Here is a 17,160-nt window from a genome sequence, read left to right on the forward strand (position 1 = left end):
CTGGTGCAGCTCTGCATAGAAACCAATCAGCTTCCAAGTTTTATTTTCAAAGCTTAACCACTTACTGCCGGCGGGCGACCGGCTTTCAGATAAGGTCACCCTTATGGTGCGGCGGAAGAACTGCCCCTCCCGCCGCATCCTGGCCGTCTACCCCGCTTACCGGGGAAAACAATCCGGTCCCGGATCCTCTGAGACAGGAAGTCGAGTGAGGGCAAGATGGCCCTCACTCGACTCTATGGTCTTGGAGGACCGGAGCGTCGTCAAACATCGTTGCCTAGAAACCGGTTTAAAAGGCCGATTTTTTTTTCAACACTTTTTTTTTTAGTGTAGTTGTGAGGTCTTTTTGACCCCAGATCTCACAATAAAGAGGACCTGTCATGCCAATTTCTATTACAAAGGATGTTTACATTCCTTGTAATAGGAATAAAAATGATCAAACTTTTTTTTTTTTATAAAAAACTGTAAAAAGAAAAAATAATAAATAAAATAAATAGGAAAAAATTAAAAATTAAAGCGCCCCCGTCCCCATTAGCTCGCGCGCAGAAGCGAACGCATACGCAAGTCGCGCCCACATATGTAAACGGTGTTCAAACCACACATGTGAGATATCACCGCGATCGTTAGAGTGAGAGCAATAATTTGAGCCCTAGACCTCCTCTGTAACTCTAAGCTGGTAACCTGTAGAAATGTTTAAAATGTTGCCTATGGGGATTTTTAAGTACCAAAGCTTGTCGCCATTCCACAAGCAATTTTGAAGCATGACATATTGGGTATCTATTTACTCAGCATAACATTATCTTTCACATTATGGAAAAAATTTTCAGCTAACTTTACTGTTTTCTTATTTTTTTATTCAAAAAATGATTTTCTTCCCAAAAAAATTGCATTTGGAAGACCGCTGCGCAAATACAGTGTGATAAAAAAATATTGCAATGATCTCCATTTTATTCTCTAGGGTCTCTGCTAAAAAAGATATATATAATGTTTGGGGGTTCTAAGTAGTTTTCTAGCAAAAAAAAAAAAAAAAGGATTTTAGCTTGTAAACAACAAGTGTCAAAAATAGGCCTGGTCTTAAAGTGGTTAATTGAAGAAGCTGAAGTTAGAAGCTGATTGGCTCCCATGCACAGCTGCACCAGATTTTGCACTCTCCATTTGGGTACAGCGTCGCATGACTGCGCAATTGTCAGTTATTTACTTCCCGACCGCCCGCCGCAGTTTTGCTGCGGCAGGCAGACTCTCCTGCGCGAACCGACGTAGCTCTACGTCGGTCGCACACGTGATGCTAGGGGGCGAGCGCACGCCGGCGGCGCGCACCCGCCCCCACTAGGCAGCGGGGATGCCGATCCGTGGGGCCGGTGGCCGCGATTGACGCAGGGCACCCGCGATCGCTCCCCGCTGAGAGAGGACGGTCGGCTGTTGTAAACACAGCTGACCGTTCTTCTCTCTGAAATTATCAAAGGGCGCCGGTGATCCTTCTATATAGGAACACAGGTCTCTATGATCATTTCACAAGCCACGCCCCCATAGTTAGAAAACACTCCCCTAGGCTCACACTTAACCCTCTGCTCGTCCCTGGGTTAACCCCTTCCCTGCCAGTGTCATCATTACAGTAACAGTGCATATATTTAGCACTGATTACTGTAGTAATGTCACTGGTCCCCCCAAAAGTGTCAAAAAATGTCAGTTAGGGGTCCGATCTGTCCTCCGCAATGTCGCAGTCCCGCTAAAAATCGCAGATCGCCGCCATTACTAGTAAAAATATAAATAAAAATGACAAAATCTTTCCCCTAGTTTGTAGATATGATAACTTTTGCGCAAACCAATCAAAATACGTTTATTACGATTTTTTTTTTTTTACCAAAAATATGTAGCAGAATACAAATTGGCCTAAAAGGATGAAAAAATTGGGATTTTAAATTTTTTTTTTCTGAGAATGTTATATAGCAGAAAGTTGTTTTTTTTTTTTTTTCAGAATTGTCGCTCTTTTTTTGTTTATAGCGAAAAAAATAAAAGTCGCAGAGGTGATCAAATACCACCAAAAGAAAGCTCTGTTTGTTGGAAAAAAAGGACATCAATTTTATTTAGGTACAGCGTCGCACGACCGCGCAATTGTCCGTTAAATTAATGCAGTGCCGAATCACAAAAAATGGCCTGGTCATTAAAGGGGCAAAGCCTTCCGGTCCAGGACTGGTTAAAGTTAACGCAGTGCCGTATCAAAAAAAATGGCCTGGTCAGGTGGGGTAAATCTTCCGGAGGTCAAATGGTTAAACAAGAAGGGAGGGCAGAGGAAAAAAAACAAATCATATAAGTAAATAATATACACCAAGGTGCGCAACTTGGTGTATATTTTTTGATTTATTGCACTAATTTGGTGAATTTATTTTATTATAAGCTGCAGCAGTTCTAAGAAGATTGTTACATATTAGCACTTTATTCATTTTATTAGCGCGAAAGACCAACACTATTCATTTTTCACTATAAATCATATAAGTAAGTTTTAGTGACCCTAAACAGCCACTAGGTGTCAGCGTACCACAGAACAATGTTAACCTGATGCAGTACAATACAATAGAATACAATACAACACAACACAATAGAATACCACACAGGAGAAAATCCAGAACATAGTTTGGTTTGTGATTCTTCACAGATATGCTTTATGACTTACCTAGAGGCCGAGTGGACCCCGGTTAATTAACCTCTTTTGTATTAATCAGACTGAACATCTGATTAAAGTCGAAGTAACAGAGAGAGAAGAGACTTTTTTAAGGAACGATGCGCAATGTAAGGCAGAGAAAATTCCTACAGATGGATCCAGGAACAGAAATCCCCCAGAGAGATGTCCCCGTCCTCTGTATTCCCGGGACTCCACACAGGAAGATCAGGAGATCCCTCAGGAGGATCAGGTAGATGGGTCATAGCTCCCCAATATCTATAGATTTCCATTCCCAGCTCATGAAACTTACAAAAATTCTGTTTTGCTTGGTGTTATATAGGAAGAAAACTGGACTGAATACAACACTGAGGACAGAGAAACCCAAGAGAAGACGTATGTGAGGGGCGATGAGCCATGTGAGGAGGAGGAGATCCCTCCAGAGATCAGCACAGGTGAGGAATGATAGAAACACACAGATCTTTTATTCTAGGACAGTGATGGCGAACCTATGGCATGCGCGAGCTAAGTTTTCAGATCGCTAGTTCCCCCCCCCCCCCCACTCCCCCGCCCCAGCCGAACCTTGCAATTTTTTTTTATGCCTCTGTATCTCTGCACATCAGTGTGTGTTCCTCCTTAAGCGGAGTTCCACCCAAAAATGGAACTTCCGCTCATTTGCTTCCTCCCCCCCTCCAGTGCCATATTTGGCACCTTTCAGGGGGGAACAGGTACCTGTTTTTGACAGGTACCCTTCCCCACTTCCAGGAGACGGCACCGCGGAAGCCCCCCTCCTCCTTCCACCGCCGCTGAGCCAATCCGAATGCGCAGCGCAGTAGGGTCCCGCCCGTGATGCCGCAAAGGCTTCACTGCCGGGTTCCCTTACTGGCAATGGCGTCGGCAGCACTGGACAGCCGATGGAAACATCGGCTGCAGTGCCGACATCGCTGGACTCCAGGAAAGATAAGTGTCTTTATTAGTGATCGAACGATATCGGTTTTTCGTTGCCAATATTTTGGTCATTGCATATCGGTATCGGAAGATATTTTCGTACAAAAAAAAAAACATTTTTCTTTTTAATTTTTTTTATTTGACAGGTACTTTTGTGGAGGGATCTGGGGGTCTAAAAGAGGCTACGTCAGTCGCGCTCCTGCAGCTAGGCAGCGAGCACGCCACCCGCGGCGTGCTCCCGCCCCCACTCGGCAGCAGGGAAGCCGATGCACGGGGCAGGCGGCTCCGATTGCTGCCTGACACCCCCGATCGCTCCCCGCTGAGAGAGAAGAACGGTCGGCTGTTGTAAACACCGCTGACCGTTCTTCTCTCTGGAATGATCACAGAGCCCCTGTGATCCTTCTATATAGGATCGTATGTCTCTGTGATCATTTCACAAGCCCCGCCCCATACAGTTAGAATCACTCCCCTAGGCTCACATTTGACCCCTTATCACCCACTGTATTAACCCCTTCCATGCCAGTGTCATTATTACAATAACAGTGCATATTTTTAGCACTGATTACTGTAGTAATGTCACTGGTCCCCCAAAAAGTGTCAGAAATGTCAGTCAGGGGTCCGATCTGTCCGCCGCAATGTCGCAGTCCCGCTAAAAATCACAGCTCGCCGCCATTACTGGTAAAAAAAAATAATAAGTTACATTTAGTCCCAATAAATACCTTAGGATCATTTCCGAGATCCCCATCTGCATTCATTCCCTTTATGCTTGTGTCTAGAAGTTTACAAAGTTCTTCTCCATCTTCTTGTCTTATGTTCTGCAGATGGACGATACAGAGATTATAACGTGGGAAAACGACCCATGATTGCTCCTGATGGTGAGGTAGTAGATGATGTCACATCTGATTCTTCAGAAGCAAACTCCATTACCCGGGATCTCCATCCAGTCATTCTCAGTGCAGATCTGTTGTCTGATCCCTCCACACATGGGGGGAATTTTCCTGACCACTTACCTCTCATCAACCATCCCATAGACCATATAGAAGGCGGAACTTTCCTGTGTTCTGAGTGTGGTGAAGGTTTTACTCAGAGATCAGAACTTGTGTTTCATCAGAGAACTCACACCGGGATGAAGACCTATTCCTGTTCCGAATGTGGGAAATGTTTTAACCACAAAGCTCATTTTATGTCACACGAAAGAACTCACACGGGGGAGAAGCCGTTTTGCTGTCCTGAGTGCGGGAGATGTTTTGCCGAAATATCAAACCTTACCAAACATCAGCGGTCCCACACGGGGGAGAAGCCATTTTCCTGCTCTGAATGTGGAAAATCTTTTACGCGGAGAGGATATCTGATTTCTCATTGGAGGATCCACACGGGGGAGAAGCCGTATTCTTGCACTGAATGCGGCAAATGTTTCGCTTTTAGGTCTGACCTTGCTAAGCACAAAAGGATTCACACCGGCGATCGCCCGTATTCATGTTCCGAGTGTGGGAAAGGGTTTGCCCAGAAGTCGAACCTGGTTCAGCACCAGAGAATCCATGCCGGTGATCACCCGTATTCCTGTTCTGAATGTGATAAGTGGTTTTCTTGTAAAAGACGTTTGATCGGGCACCAGAAAACTCACACGGGTGACCGCCCGTATTCATGTTCCAAGTGTGGTAAAGGTTTCATCTATAAATCGAGTCTGGTGCGGCATGAGAGGATCCACAGTGGGGAAGACCCGTATCTGTGTCCTGAATGTGGGAAACGGTTTTCTAGGAGGTCCACCCTTACGTCACATCTCAGCTTCCACCGGAGGCAAGAGGTTGCTGGGCAGGGCGTGGTGACTGAGTAAGAACATGGACAACATTAGTGTTTTTGTATCCTAAATTATAAAGAATAAAAAGAATTAATTGGTAATTCTCGTACTTTTACATTTACTCCGTACATGTAATTACGGCTCACGGCAGGGGGATCTCCCTCACCTACACAAGGGATGAAAGAGGGGGGCCCTCCCTGTATGACATTTTCTCTTTGCAAATACCTATACTATTTTCCCATGAATGGGATGCGGGGGACAATGACTGAGGAAACGTATGCAATGCCTGACACCCCAACCTTCTCCCGCTCTCCCATATAACCCTCCCATCTCCCTAAACCCCCCTCTACACGATTCCCAATCTTCTTTCCTGTACTCTATCCCACTCGCTCTTCCATTTCTTGGTACTTCCTTTCTGCTCCATCTTCTCTTCTGTACGTCTCTCGCACATTACTGGAGCACACCATATGGACCATAATACGGACAAACAGAAATGCCATCCCAACTGCTTTATGATCAAATACCACCGACTGTTAGAAGACTCCTTTCCACCACCATACAGTTAGCACAATACAAACATTCACATATCTAAGCCAGTGATGACGAGAACAGCCAAGAAACAGGAAGCTTCATCTCTATAGGTGATACAAGGTAAATCTGATGGTTAAATTGACCTTAAAGTGGTTGTAAACCCAATTTAAAGTCTTTTACCTATAGGTAAGCCTATATTGAGGCTTACCTATAGGTGCTATAAATATCTCCTAAACTTGCACCGTTTAGGAGATATTTACAATGCATGCAGCCGATGATGTCATCGGCGCATGCGCTCTGAAGGAACGGCCACCCGTGCCGTTCCTTCAGAGCCCTATGCCGTGAACGGCGGCTCCCGCGTGCATTCGCGGGAGTGATGTAATCGCGCCTCCGGCCAATCAGATGGCCGGAGGCCGCGAACAAGGGAGCAGGGCGGTCAAACATGTTGGCCTTCCTGTCGTTGAGCGGGCGACACTGGGGGGGCTTTGTTTTAACCACTTAAGCCCCGGAGGATTTGGCTGCTAAAAGACCAGGGGTTTTTGCGATTTTTTACTGCGTGACTTTAACGGACAATTGCGCAGTCATGCGACGCGGTACCTAAACGAATTTGACGTCCTTTTTTTCCCACAAACAGAGCTTTCTTTTGGTGGTATTTGATCACCTGTGCGATTTTTTGATCATGCTATAAACAAAAAAAGAGCGTCAATTTTGCAAAAATAACAATATTTTTCACATCTTTTTATATGAAATTCCCCCCAAAAAAAAAATGTAAAAATCAAAATTTTTTAACATTTTTCGGCCAATTTGTTTTATGCTACCTATGTTTGGTAAAAAAAAAAATCGCAAAAAGCATATTTTGATTGGTTTGCACAAAAGTTATCGCGTTTACTAACTAAGGGAAAGATTTTTGTCATTTTTGGTGTTTTTTTTTTTAACGAGTAATGGCGGCGATCTGCGATTTTTTTTGCGGTACTGCGACATTGCGGCGGACAGATCGGACCCTTGACTGACATTTTTGACACTTTTGGGGGTACCAGTGACATTACTGCAATAATCAGTGCTATATATATGCACTGTTAATGCAAAAATGACACTGGCAGGGAAGGGGTTAACTTTATTGGACAGGGAGGGGTTAAGTGTGTCCTAGGGGCGTGTTTCTAACTGTGCAGGGACATGGCTATTGGTGTAAAAGCAAAGATCAACGGTTCTACATAGTAGAACTGTCAGATCTTCATTTTTACACCAGGGAGAATGACGGGCGGCTCGTTTACATAAGCCGCTCCGCCTTTCTCCCTTCACAGGAGCGATCGTGGTGTGACCGGCGGACATCGAGTCCGCCGGACACACGCACTGACTTGTCTGTGAACGAGCCTAAACTTGCACCGTTTAGGAGATATTTACAGTGCATGCAGCCGATGATGTAATCGGCGCATGTGCTCTGAAGGAACGGGCACCCGTGCCGTTCCTTCAGAGCCCTATGCTGTGAACGGTGGCTCCCACGCCCATGTGCGGGAGTGATGTAATTGCGCCTCCGGCCAATCAGATGGCCGGAGGACGCGAACAAGGAAGCAGGATGGCCAAACATGTCGTCCTTCCTGCCGTTGAGCGGGCGACACTGTGGGGGCTTTGTTTTAAGGTAACTATTTTATAATGAGCTAGTATGTGATGCATACTAGCTCATTATGCTTTGTCTTTACATGTTTTTTTTTTCTTATTTTTTTTATGAGGGTTTACTTCCTCTTTAATGATTTATGTCTTTAGAATATGTCGGAAATGAAAAACCTAGAAACAACACCCAAAGGATGATGTTCTAGAAAGGACGGGGGAGAGGGGATGTTATGATGCTGAGAAGAAAAATGTGAAGCAAAAGATATGTATATATATAAAATATCAAACTTTATTCATACAATTAGTACATAAAAAACTTTCATGTCAAAAAAGGCATGAAATGACAAAGAAACAAATCACCGGATATACCGATAAATAGGAAACACTAATATGGGTGTATGGGTTAGAAAATCCCGCAATACATCATAAAACATCAAACGTATAGATTAAGGATACCACACACTGTACAATGTAAGTTGAAATATCGAAATGTTGGATCCCCAATAAACCCCAACGCGTTTCAACTTGATATAAGCCTTCTTCAGGGGACGTATATATTGGTCCACAATTCTTATAACATATATATGCGTGTGTAGTCCATCCACACATAGTCAGCAGTGATGTATTGTAGGTTTTTGTATGTATATAGTCCACAAAGAAAAAGCCTGGGAGCGGATCAGGGCGGAAGCTCTATTCTGAGGACCACAAGGACAGGAGCAAAAATAGACCGGAGCACACCCAGGTCCTATCTTGATCCCGGTTTAAACTTGATAAAAATAAAGGGTCAAGTCAAGCAATCCCTTAATAATTGGGTGCAGCTCTTATTGACCCGTCCACTGCATACCTCCCCACACTTTATGTAACATCCAGGCTGATATATGTGTTAGTAAGTTGGTATTGCGTAAGGAGACAGATGGAGTGAGTTGGGTGGTGGAGAGGCAGATTTGGGTGTCATCAGCGTAGAGATGATATTGAAGCCATGGGAGGCAATCAACTGACTCAGGGAAGTGTAGATTGAGAAAAGGAGAGGTCCAAGAACAGAACCCTGGAGGACCCCGACAGAGATGGTATTTTATTGCTACAGTTTTTCCATCTCAGATGATATTTTATTGACACGGTTTTCCATCTTCGATGATATTTTACTGATACAGTAAACCCCCCCCCCCCCCATTGCGGGGGTTACGTTCCGGACCCAGCCGCGAAAAGTGAAATTCCGCGAAATAGAAAAACCCTATTAAAATGCATTGTAGGCATGTTTTTTTACTGTCACTGTACGTGTAGAAGCATTTTAAGGTCTTTAAACACACTTTTAAAACAATAGAAACTCATTTAAACACATAAAAGATACTAAGAGACAGAGCAAGAGCAATGGAAAACACAAAAATATTTCATTTTTAATGATTTATATAGTAAAATAACATTACAAAAAAAAACGCGAATTACCGGGACCGCAAAAACTGAACCGCGATGGAGCGGGGGATTACTGTATAGCATTTCCAGGGAAGGAAATAAGTTCAGCTTTAGGGGTCCTATGAAATTGAACACAGATCAGGCTACACATACTCATGACATGTCTCAGCCCTGGTCTAAACATGGAATCCGCAGACAATCCTGACCTGACCTTAATTGTAAAGTCTTAATAGCTGGAATACAAATGGCCAGCACCATTGGGAACACAGGACCATCACAAAGAGCGCACTATTGTGGAAACTGGGAAATTCTGTGCCCGATGGACTGTAGAGACTTCCAGGATTTAATATATCCGGCATGAATCCATCAGTGTAGGTTAGTTGACTGGAGAGCCCACTTCTTAGCCAACTAGAGAGACGTCCAGGTGTTCAATACATTTGGCACAAATCTATCAACGCACATTGACTGACAGGAGAAACTCCCAGGATTTCAATATATCTGGCAGGGATTTAGCAGCAACTGTTGGCTGATCGGAGAGACTTCTGGGATTTAATATATCCGGCATGAATCCACCAGTGTAGGTTCGCTGACTGGAGAGCCCACTTCTTCTTAGCTAACTAGAGAGACTTCCAGGTGTTCAATACATTTGGCATGAATCTATCAACGCTCATTGGTTGACTGGAGAGACTCCCAGGATTTCAATATATCTGGCAGGGATTTATCAGCAGCTGTTGGCTGATTGGAGAGACTTCTGGGATTTAATATATCCGGCATGAATCCACCAATGTAGGTCAGCTGGCTGGAGAGCCCACTTGTTCTTAGCTAACTAGAGAGACTTCCAGGTGTTCAATAAATTTGGCATGAATCTATCAATGCTCATTGGCTGACTGGAGAGACTCCCAGGATTTCAATATATCTGGCAGGGATTTAGCAGCAGCTGTTTGCTGATTGGAGAGACTTCTGGGATTTAATATATCCGGCATGAATCCACCAGTGTAGATTAGCTGACTGGAGAGTCCACTTCTTCTTAGCTAACTAGAGAGACTTCCAGGTGTTCAATACATTTGGCATGAATCTATCAACGCTCATTGGCTGACTGGAGAGACTCCCAGGATTTCAATATATCTGGCAGGGATTTCTCTGTCGCTCATTGACAGACGCAGTCCTCTTTGATTAATATCAGTAGGGTTATACTGCCCCCTACAGGAGTAGGACACTAGGCAGGAAAAACGTTCTGGCCACACCTTAGGGGCAGTCCCAGAGGGTATATCCTCTCTCTCCCTGCTACAGGATGTTAGTTATGTCACAAAGCAGTGTCAGAGAATTTAACCCAACTCAAAAATAGAGGGGCGGGTACTGCGTCTGTCAATGAGCTTAAGAGAAAAGGATTTTACGGTAAGTTCTTACAAAAAATCCAATTTTCTCTGTCGCTCATTGATAGACGCAGTCCTCTTTGATTAATATCAGTAGGGACATCCCAAAGCAGTGCCACAAATGAGGGGTGGGATAACGGAAATCAAAATCCAATCCAGAAGGCCCAACTGGTGCCAACTAGAAGTTTTAAAGGCTCATCAGACAAAAGGATGAGCTCAACTGAAAACCCAACAGAAAAAAACCCTCGAGGTAGACCACCGGTCTCCTCAAACAGCGGCCTGCAGAATCTTGCGGCCAAAAGAGGCATCCGCCGATGCCAGCACATCAACTCTGTAAAATTTTGTAAAGATATGAACCGACGACCAGGTAGCCGCCTTGCAAACCTGAACCACTGACGCCTGATGGCGGAAGCCCCAGGAAGCACTAAGCGCCCGAGTGGAGTGCGCCTTAACAGGGAACGGAGGAACCCGACCCTTAATAGAATAAGCCTGTACCACCGTCTGTCTGATCCATCTAGAGATAGTCGCGGCAGGCAACCCCTTTCTAGGGCCATCCGTGATCACAAAAAGTGAATCCGTCTTTCGGAAAGATTCCGAAGTAGTTAAGTACACCCTGATCGCCCGAACCACATCCAAGGAGTGTAACGCAAACTCCCGAGGATGACTGGGCTTAGGACACAGGGAAGGTAACACAATATCTTCATTTAGATGGAAATCTGAAACCACCTTAGGAAGGAAGGATGGATTCGGACGAAGAACCACCTTATCCCTATGAACCACCAGATATGGGGAACGACAGGACAATGCGGCCAGTTCTGACACCCTGCGTGCAGAAGTGATAGCCACCAAAAAGGCCACCTTCTGGGATAAAATAAGCAAGGGAATCTCCCTATTATTTTCAAAGGGAGGTTTCTGAAGAACCGACAACACCAAAGTAAGATCCCAGGGCGGCAAGGGCGCGCGCACCGACGGAGCCAGGTGCCGCACCCCCTGGATGAAATTCCGCACCAAGGAATGAGTAGCCAGAGGCCTCTGAAAGAAGATTGTTAACACTGAAACCTGACCCTTGATGGTGCTCAAGGACAGTTTCTGCTCAACCCCCTTTTGCAGAAAAGCCAATATACGGGCCACCGAGTAGGAACGTGGAGGAAACCCAAGGGATTCGCACCACGCGATATAGGACTTCCATGTGCGATGATAGACTTTTCTGGAAGTCGCTTTCCTTGCTTTAATTAGAGTAGGAATAACTGAAGCTGACAACCCTTTGTACTTCAGCACCTGGGTCTCAACAGCCAGGCCGTTAAAGCCAGCGATCGTAAAGCAGGATGGAAGATCGGTCCCTGCGACAGCAGATCCTCCCTGAGAGGAAGTCGCCAAGGAACGTCTGCGACCAGCCTGACCAGGTCGGCGTACCAGGCCCGACGAGGCCAGTCCGGAGCTACCAGGATAAATGGAATTCCCTCCACCTCTATCCTGCGAAGAAGTTTCGGCAGCAATTTGAGAGGAGGAAAGGCATGCAGTAGCCTGGGCACCATATTCAAGGCAGCTCCTCCTCGCCTCTGCCCACTAGTTCCAGAACATTCTTCGATATTCTAGAAACAGGGGAAGAGGGGGAAGCAGAGTGCTACAAGGATGAGCCATTTAGCCCCGAACTCTTGTAACCCTGACCCAATTACAGACTCACCATATAGTTTGCCTACTCTCACTATTAGTAGCACACTCTTGAGGGTTGTTCCATTGCTTAACTGGGAAGCAGCTCTGAGGAGATCATAACTTCTTCTGTACCGAGGAACTATGGAACAGCTGCTCATCGAAGCTGGAGAGAGCGGTGACAAACCGCTCCAGAGGGGGGGGGGGGCACAGTAAGCCTAGAGCAGTGATGGGGAACCTTGGAACCCCAGATGTTTTGGAACTACATTACCCATGATGCTCAACTACAATGCAGAGGGCATGAGCATCATGGGAAATGTAGTTCCAAAACATCTGGGGTGCCAAGGTTCGCCATCCCTCGCCTAGAGCTTATTATATGGAGCAAGCTTGTGCTGTTGCCCATAGCAACCAAACACATATGCATTCTGACTGGATGCTCTACATTGCAACACCACAGAGAAAGTAATAATATATTTCTAAATATTAATTCTAAAGAATATAGTATTTTCTTCATATCGGACTAAAAATTTTCATATTTTAATTACATTGACCACCTCTGCTCTGAGCTGTTGCCTGTATTCTCTCTATCATCACCAGTCTCCTCCCACTTCCGCCCTGCGGCTCACGCACTTCCTGTGTGTGCGTTCCACGGCCACTCAGCGAACTTCCTGGTTGCCGTAGTGACCGAACGCTGTTTAGGCGGACAAACCTTAACCGACAGCCCTTTATCATATCTGTAGAGCTCTCATCGCTCCTCAAAACTGAGAATTGACAGTAAAAAATGTAAGATTAAAAAAGTGTCCTCATTTCAGTAGATCGGCAGCCATTTTCTTGGAGTTCAGGAATTTTCTTGTTTTCATTTTTTGCAAAATCGACTTCGATTTGTGTAAATTGATTTAGAATGATCCCACAATGCTTATGATTTTTTAGAAATATAGATGAATTATTCTGGGTCAGCGCCTAGCCGCCATTTTGCTGTAGTCCATGGGGCAAGACAGGAAAGGCTATTTGGCTTATCTTTCCTTTTAAGCTAAAGAGTGTGTGCCCAGTGAGGAGGAGGTAATAATATTTTCTTATTATGGGAAAAGGGGGTCTGATGTTGAGGGTCAGGTCACTTACATTGCAGCACACAATCAGTGGGAAGATCAGTCACCTCTGTTAGTTTAACATTTACATTGAGCTGAATAATATAATTCTACTCTCTGATTTTAACCCAGCTGATCCTGCTATTACCCACAGTCCTTGGTATGTGGTGGGTGGCCATTAGGGATCGACCGATTATCGGCAAAGCCGATATATCGAGGACCGATAAGTACTTTTCCCGATATATATTGGAATCGGCCCCTGAGGTTACCGATATTGCCGATATTTCGGGAAAGTGCTTGTACCGGAGTGATTCCTGCAGCTAGAGGTATCACCTCGGTACCGGCATCCATAGCCGACGTTCGGCTGTCTTGTAATGACAACCGATGCGGCTGAGAAAGCTGCTCGGCTGTCATTACAAGAAGCGGGAGGGGACGTTCCCCCCTCCCCCCGCCGCCTTCCCACCTAAAAATAAAAGGACACACAGAGCATCTCTCTTTTTTTTTTTTTTCCAAAAAGCTTTATTGAACAAAATACACATTAGAAAAGTGACAGAGCATCTCTAAGTGCAGTATTGGTTTATTACAAATGGAAGCACAGAATATAGCAACTCACATAAGGTTAAGCATCACAGGCTTGTAATTGCTCCGGTGGTCCGTGAAGGGAAGCTGTAGAGTCCAGGTGTCCCGGGAAGAAAGATGATAAGATGGAACCGGTAGACGGAAAGACTTCCGGGTTCAGCTGATGTCCGGGAACCAGGTTGGAACACAGCGTACGCCGCGTGACGTCACCGGAGCTAGGAATGACACGACGCGTTTCAGCGCATGCGCCAAGCTCACAATGGGCATGCACGCTCTTCTTTCAAGTGTGGGATCAAGTAACAGGGAAAAAAAAGCCTGGTTTATATAGGGAAGATAAAAAACAAGGGGGCGTGGCTAAACAGTGCTATACTAAATCAATAACGGCAAGCAAATAAGGGGAATTATAAGAAGGTGATGATCATAGTAATGGACTAGGATAAAAAATACTCACACTTCTTAGAACATAATAGCATCTATCAAATATAGAGTATATATATATATATATATATATATATATATATATATATATATGTGTGTGTATGTATATATATATATATATATATATATATATATGTGTGTGTATGTATATATATATATATATATATAAAAGATATTGACAGACAAAATTAAAATCCATAATATAACCAGAAAAAAAGAGAGATGGATAATAGAAAAATTTAAAAAAAGGGGAAAAAATAAAACAATATATATATATATAGTGTATAGTAAGTGGATGGATAAAGAATAATAGCAAATTAGTAATAATAGACCCGGGCAACCAGCCTGCACGGCCCCTGAAGACCCGATCAAAGCCGCATTCGGTTCTGATGGGGTCTATATGCAAAAACCCGGAAGTGATGTCATGACATCACTTCCGGGTACTCGGCGCCAAATTCGAAAAAATGACAGCATTCAAAACAGCCAAACTTGGCGTTTTGAATGCTTTTAAGTGCAGAGGAGGGGTTTGGGGTCTTTTAGACCCCCAGATCCCTTCACGAGTACCTGTAAAAATTAAAAAAATAATGTTTTTTTTTTTATGTACGAAATTATCGGCCGATACCGATATGCGATGACCAAAATATCGGCAATAAAGAAACGATATCGGTCGATCACTAGAGGTCATAACATATTTCCTAAACAACCGGGAGATCATGTGATCACATGTACCGGGTGAAGTGTCCATGTGATGAAATGCCAGCTCTATGACTAAACATCTTTAAAACCAACCCAGGTTCAGGTTTGACTGCTGTGATCCCACAGATGACCCAACCATCATATTCATCGCAGATGAAAACTTTTCCAGCATATGTCCAGACTGAAGAGTAATACCTCACCCTTCTCATCCTTCACTCTTTAAGGACCAAAATAGTAGCCATCTTCTGAACATTACATTTTATTTATCGTCATTGTTTTATCGATTACAGGTCAACCACTGGCTGAGATTCCATGATGGAGCACCGGCGGCCCCTCACATCACCGGGTAACAGGAGACATTAATACGAGAAGATTATTGAGGATCCACCTAGATACACACATCCTCTGATATAAAGACATAGAAACAATGTATTCAGTCAGTGTGTGTGTTTCCTACAGATGGATCCAGTAATGGGAACCCACCAGAGAGATGTCCCCGTCCTCTGTATTCCCGGGACTCCGCACAGGAAGATCAGGAGATCCCTCAGGAGGATCAGGTAGATGGAGTTGAGATTCTTGAATATAGTCCGTGTGCAAAAAGCTACTGTGTATCTTAAGTATTAAATATTATATCTGTATTGTTTTGTATTCTTTAGGATAAAAATGTAACTAATATTAAGATGGAAGATAAAGGAGAGCCGTATGTTAGTGGTGATGAGTCATGTAAGGAAGAAGTTCCTCCAGAGATCAGCACAGGTGAGGAATAAACACTACATCCAGGAGAGTCCTAGATTCTCCTTGTACGATCACTACAACAATCTCTTCTCCCCTCCTCTGTCAGTAGATAGTAATGGGTAAAGGACGTAGATAAGGAGGGGATAAGGGGGTCCAAACCTCCTATGATGCATCTGACAACATCTGCAGACCAAAAGCACTGCAGCCGCTGCTCCTGCTGTCACGTAGGTCTTAGACTGGCCGTACAATATGCTATTTTGTTTTCTTCAACCATGGGTTGAAGGAAAGAAAATTGCTGGGTTTCACCTTCAACACAGTCAGTGTTGATGGGGGAATCCCTTCGGCTGCGCTATTGTATTCTGACTGTGAAAGGTTCCCTGCCATCAGAATACAATGATTACTGCTGCCAGCTATAGCCAGCAACAGTGATCGAACAAACAAAGTGATAGATCAACTTCAGTACAACCAGTCTGCTCAACGATGAATAGAAATTGGGCTGGTTAAGCACCTATGGCTGGCTTCAGACACAGTCAGCTGCAGTTCAGCGTAAGGGAAGCTCTTCATATTTCTTTCTTGACTCCGGTCATATGTCACCGCAGAGGGAGGACTTCCCTGGTTTCTGATCTGCCTGGTTTGACTCTGGAGTGTGTTTCTTGGAGGGGGAGATCTGTACTTTGGGAGCTGTACTTTTGGGGGGATGTGCATGGCGGAAAAGATCTTTACTGGGGGATGCTGCACTGGGAAGGGGAATCTGTACTGGGGCAGCTGCACTATGGTGAGGGGTGCTGTACTATGGTGAAGGGTGCTGTACTATGGTGGTAGGATCTGCTCTGGGGGAAGCTGCACTAAGAGGGGAGGGACTTTATTAGGGGGGTCTGTACATGGGGGAACTTTACTGCAGGAGGGAGGATCTGGGGAGATCTGTACTGGTGGGGAGCTGTCCTTGGAGGGGAGTTCTTTGCTTGAGGGGTCTGTACTCTGTAGGGGGGGATCTGTACTGGAGGGGAGCTGTCCTTGGAGGGGAGTTCTTTGCTTGAGGGGTCTTTACTCTGTAGGGGGGGATCTGTACTGGAGGGGAGCTGTCCTTGAGGGGAGTTCTTTGCTCGAGGGGTCTGTACTGGAGGGGAGCTGTCCTTGGAGGGGAGTTCTTTGCTCAAGGGGTCTGTACTGGGTAGGGGGAGATCTGTACTGGAGGGGAGCTGTCCTCGGAGGGGAGTTCTTTGCTTGAGGGGTCTGTACTGGGTAGGGGGAGATCTGTACTGGAGGGGAGCTTTCCTGGGAGAGGAGTTCTTTGCCCGAGGGATCTGTACTGGGAAGGGGGGGATCTGTACTGGAGGGGAGCTGTCCTTGGAGGGGAGTTCTTTGCTCGAGGGGTCTGTACTGGGTAGGGGGAGATCCGTACTGGAGGGGAGCTTTTCTGGGAGAGGAGTTCTTTGCCCGAGGGGTCTGTACTGGGTAGGGGGGGATCTGTACTGGAGTGGAGCTGTCCTTGGAGGGGAGTTCTTTGCTCCACACATGAATAGAATGGAGAGACAGTCTGTGCCCAGTAGGGAGAGTCAGGGGAGCCAGTATGTACCCAGTGGGGGAGTCAGGAGCCATCAGCCTCTATTAGACTCCGGCTCTCCTCCTCACATCATGTCATTGTGTGTTACCAGC

At 45.2% G+C, this 17,160-nt stretch overlaps 4 protein-coding genes across 5 annotated transcripts in view; 2 read left to right on the forward strand and 2 right to left on the reverse strand.

Annotated features, from left to right (window-relative positions):
- LOC309564371 (uncharacterized protein) overlaps positions 1 to 17,160 on the reverse strand; it is a gene marked incomplete at its 3' end in the record, with an annotated part of 548,195 nt that overhangs the window by 232,265 nt on the left and 298,770 nt on the right. The gene's annotated exons all lie outside the window — the stretch shown is intronic.
- The window catches only part of LOC309562771 (uncharacterized protein), a 379,789-nt gene that overhangs the window by 66,912 nt on the left and 295,717 nt on the right, over positions 1 to 17,160 (reverse strand). The window lies entirely within an intron of this gene.
- Positions 1 to 17,160, forward strand: part of LOC309563391 (uncharacterized protein) — a 134,833-nt gene that overhangs the window by 5,386 nt on the left and 112,287 nt on the right. The gene's annotated exons all lie outside the window — the stretch shown is intronic.
- LOC309562685 (uncharacterized protein) overlaps positions 1 to 17,160 on the forward strand; it is a 30,117-nt gene that overhangs the window by 651 nt on the left and 12,306 nt on the right. Inside the window, exons 1-4 of one of the 2 annotated variants that reach the window (XM_082266967.1) lie at positions 12,993 to 13,030; positions 15,060 to 15,115; positions 15,229 to 15,326; positions 15,426 to 15,525. In XM_082266967.1, coding sequence (XP_082123093.1) covers positions 15,082 to 15,115; positions 15,229 to 15,326; positions 15,426 to 15,525 — 232 coding nt within the window. In that variant the 5' untranslated portion in view covers positions 12,993 to 13,030; positions 15,060 to 15,081. Of the gene's footprint in view, positions 1 to 12,992; positions 13,031 to 15,059; positions 15,116 to 15,228; positions 15,327 to 15,425; positions 15,526 to 17,160 lie in introns of those variants that run through there. The other variant, XM_082266966.1, reaches the window with a different exon arrangement.

This window comes from Pelophylax lessonae (assembly GCF_965119305.1).
Source record: "Pelophylax lessonae genome assembly, chromosome: 9".
Lineage (NCBI taxonomy): Eukaryota > Metazoa > Chordata > Amphibia > Anura > Ranidae > Pelophylax > Pelophylax lessonae.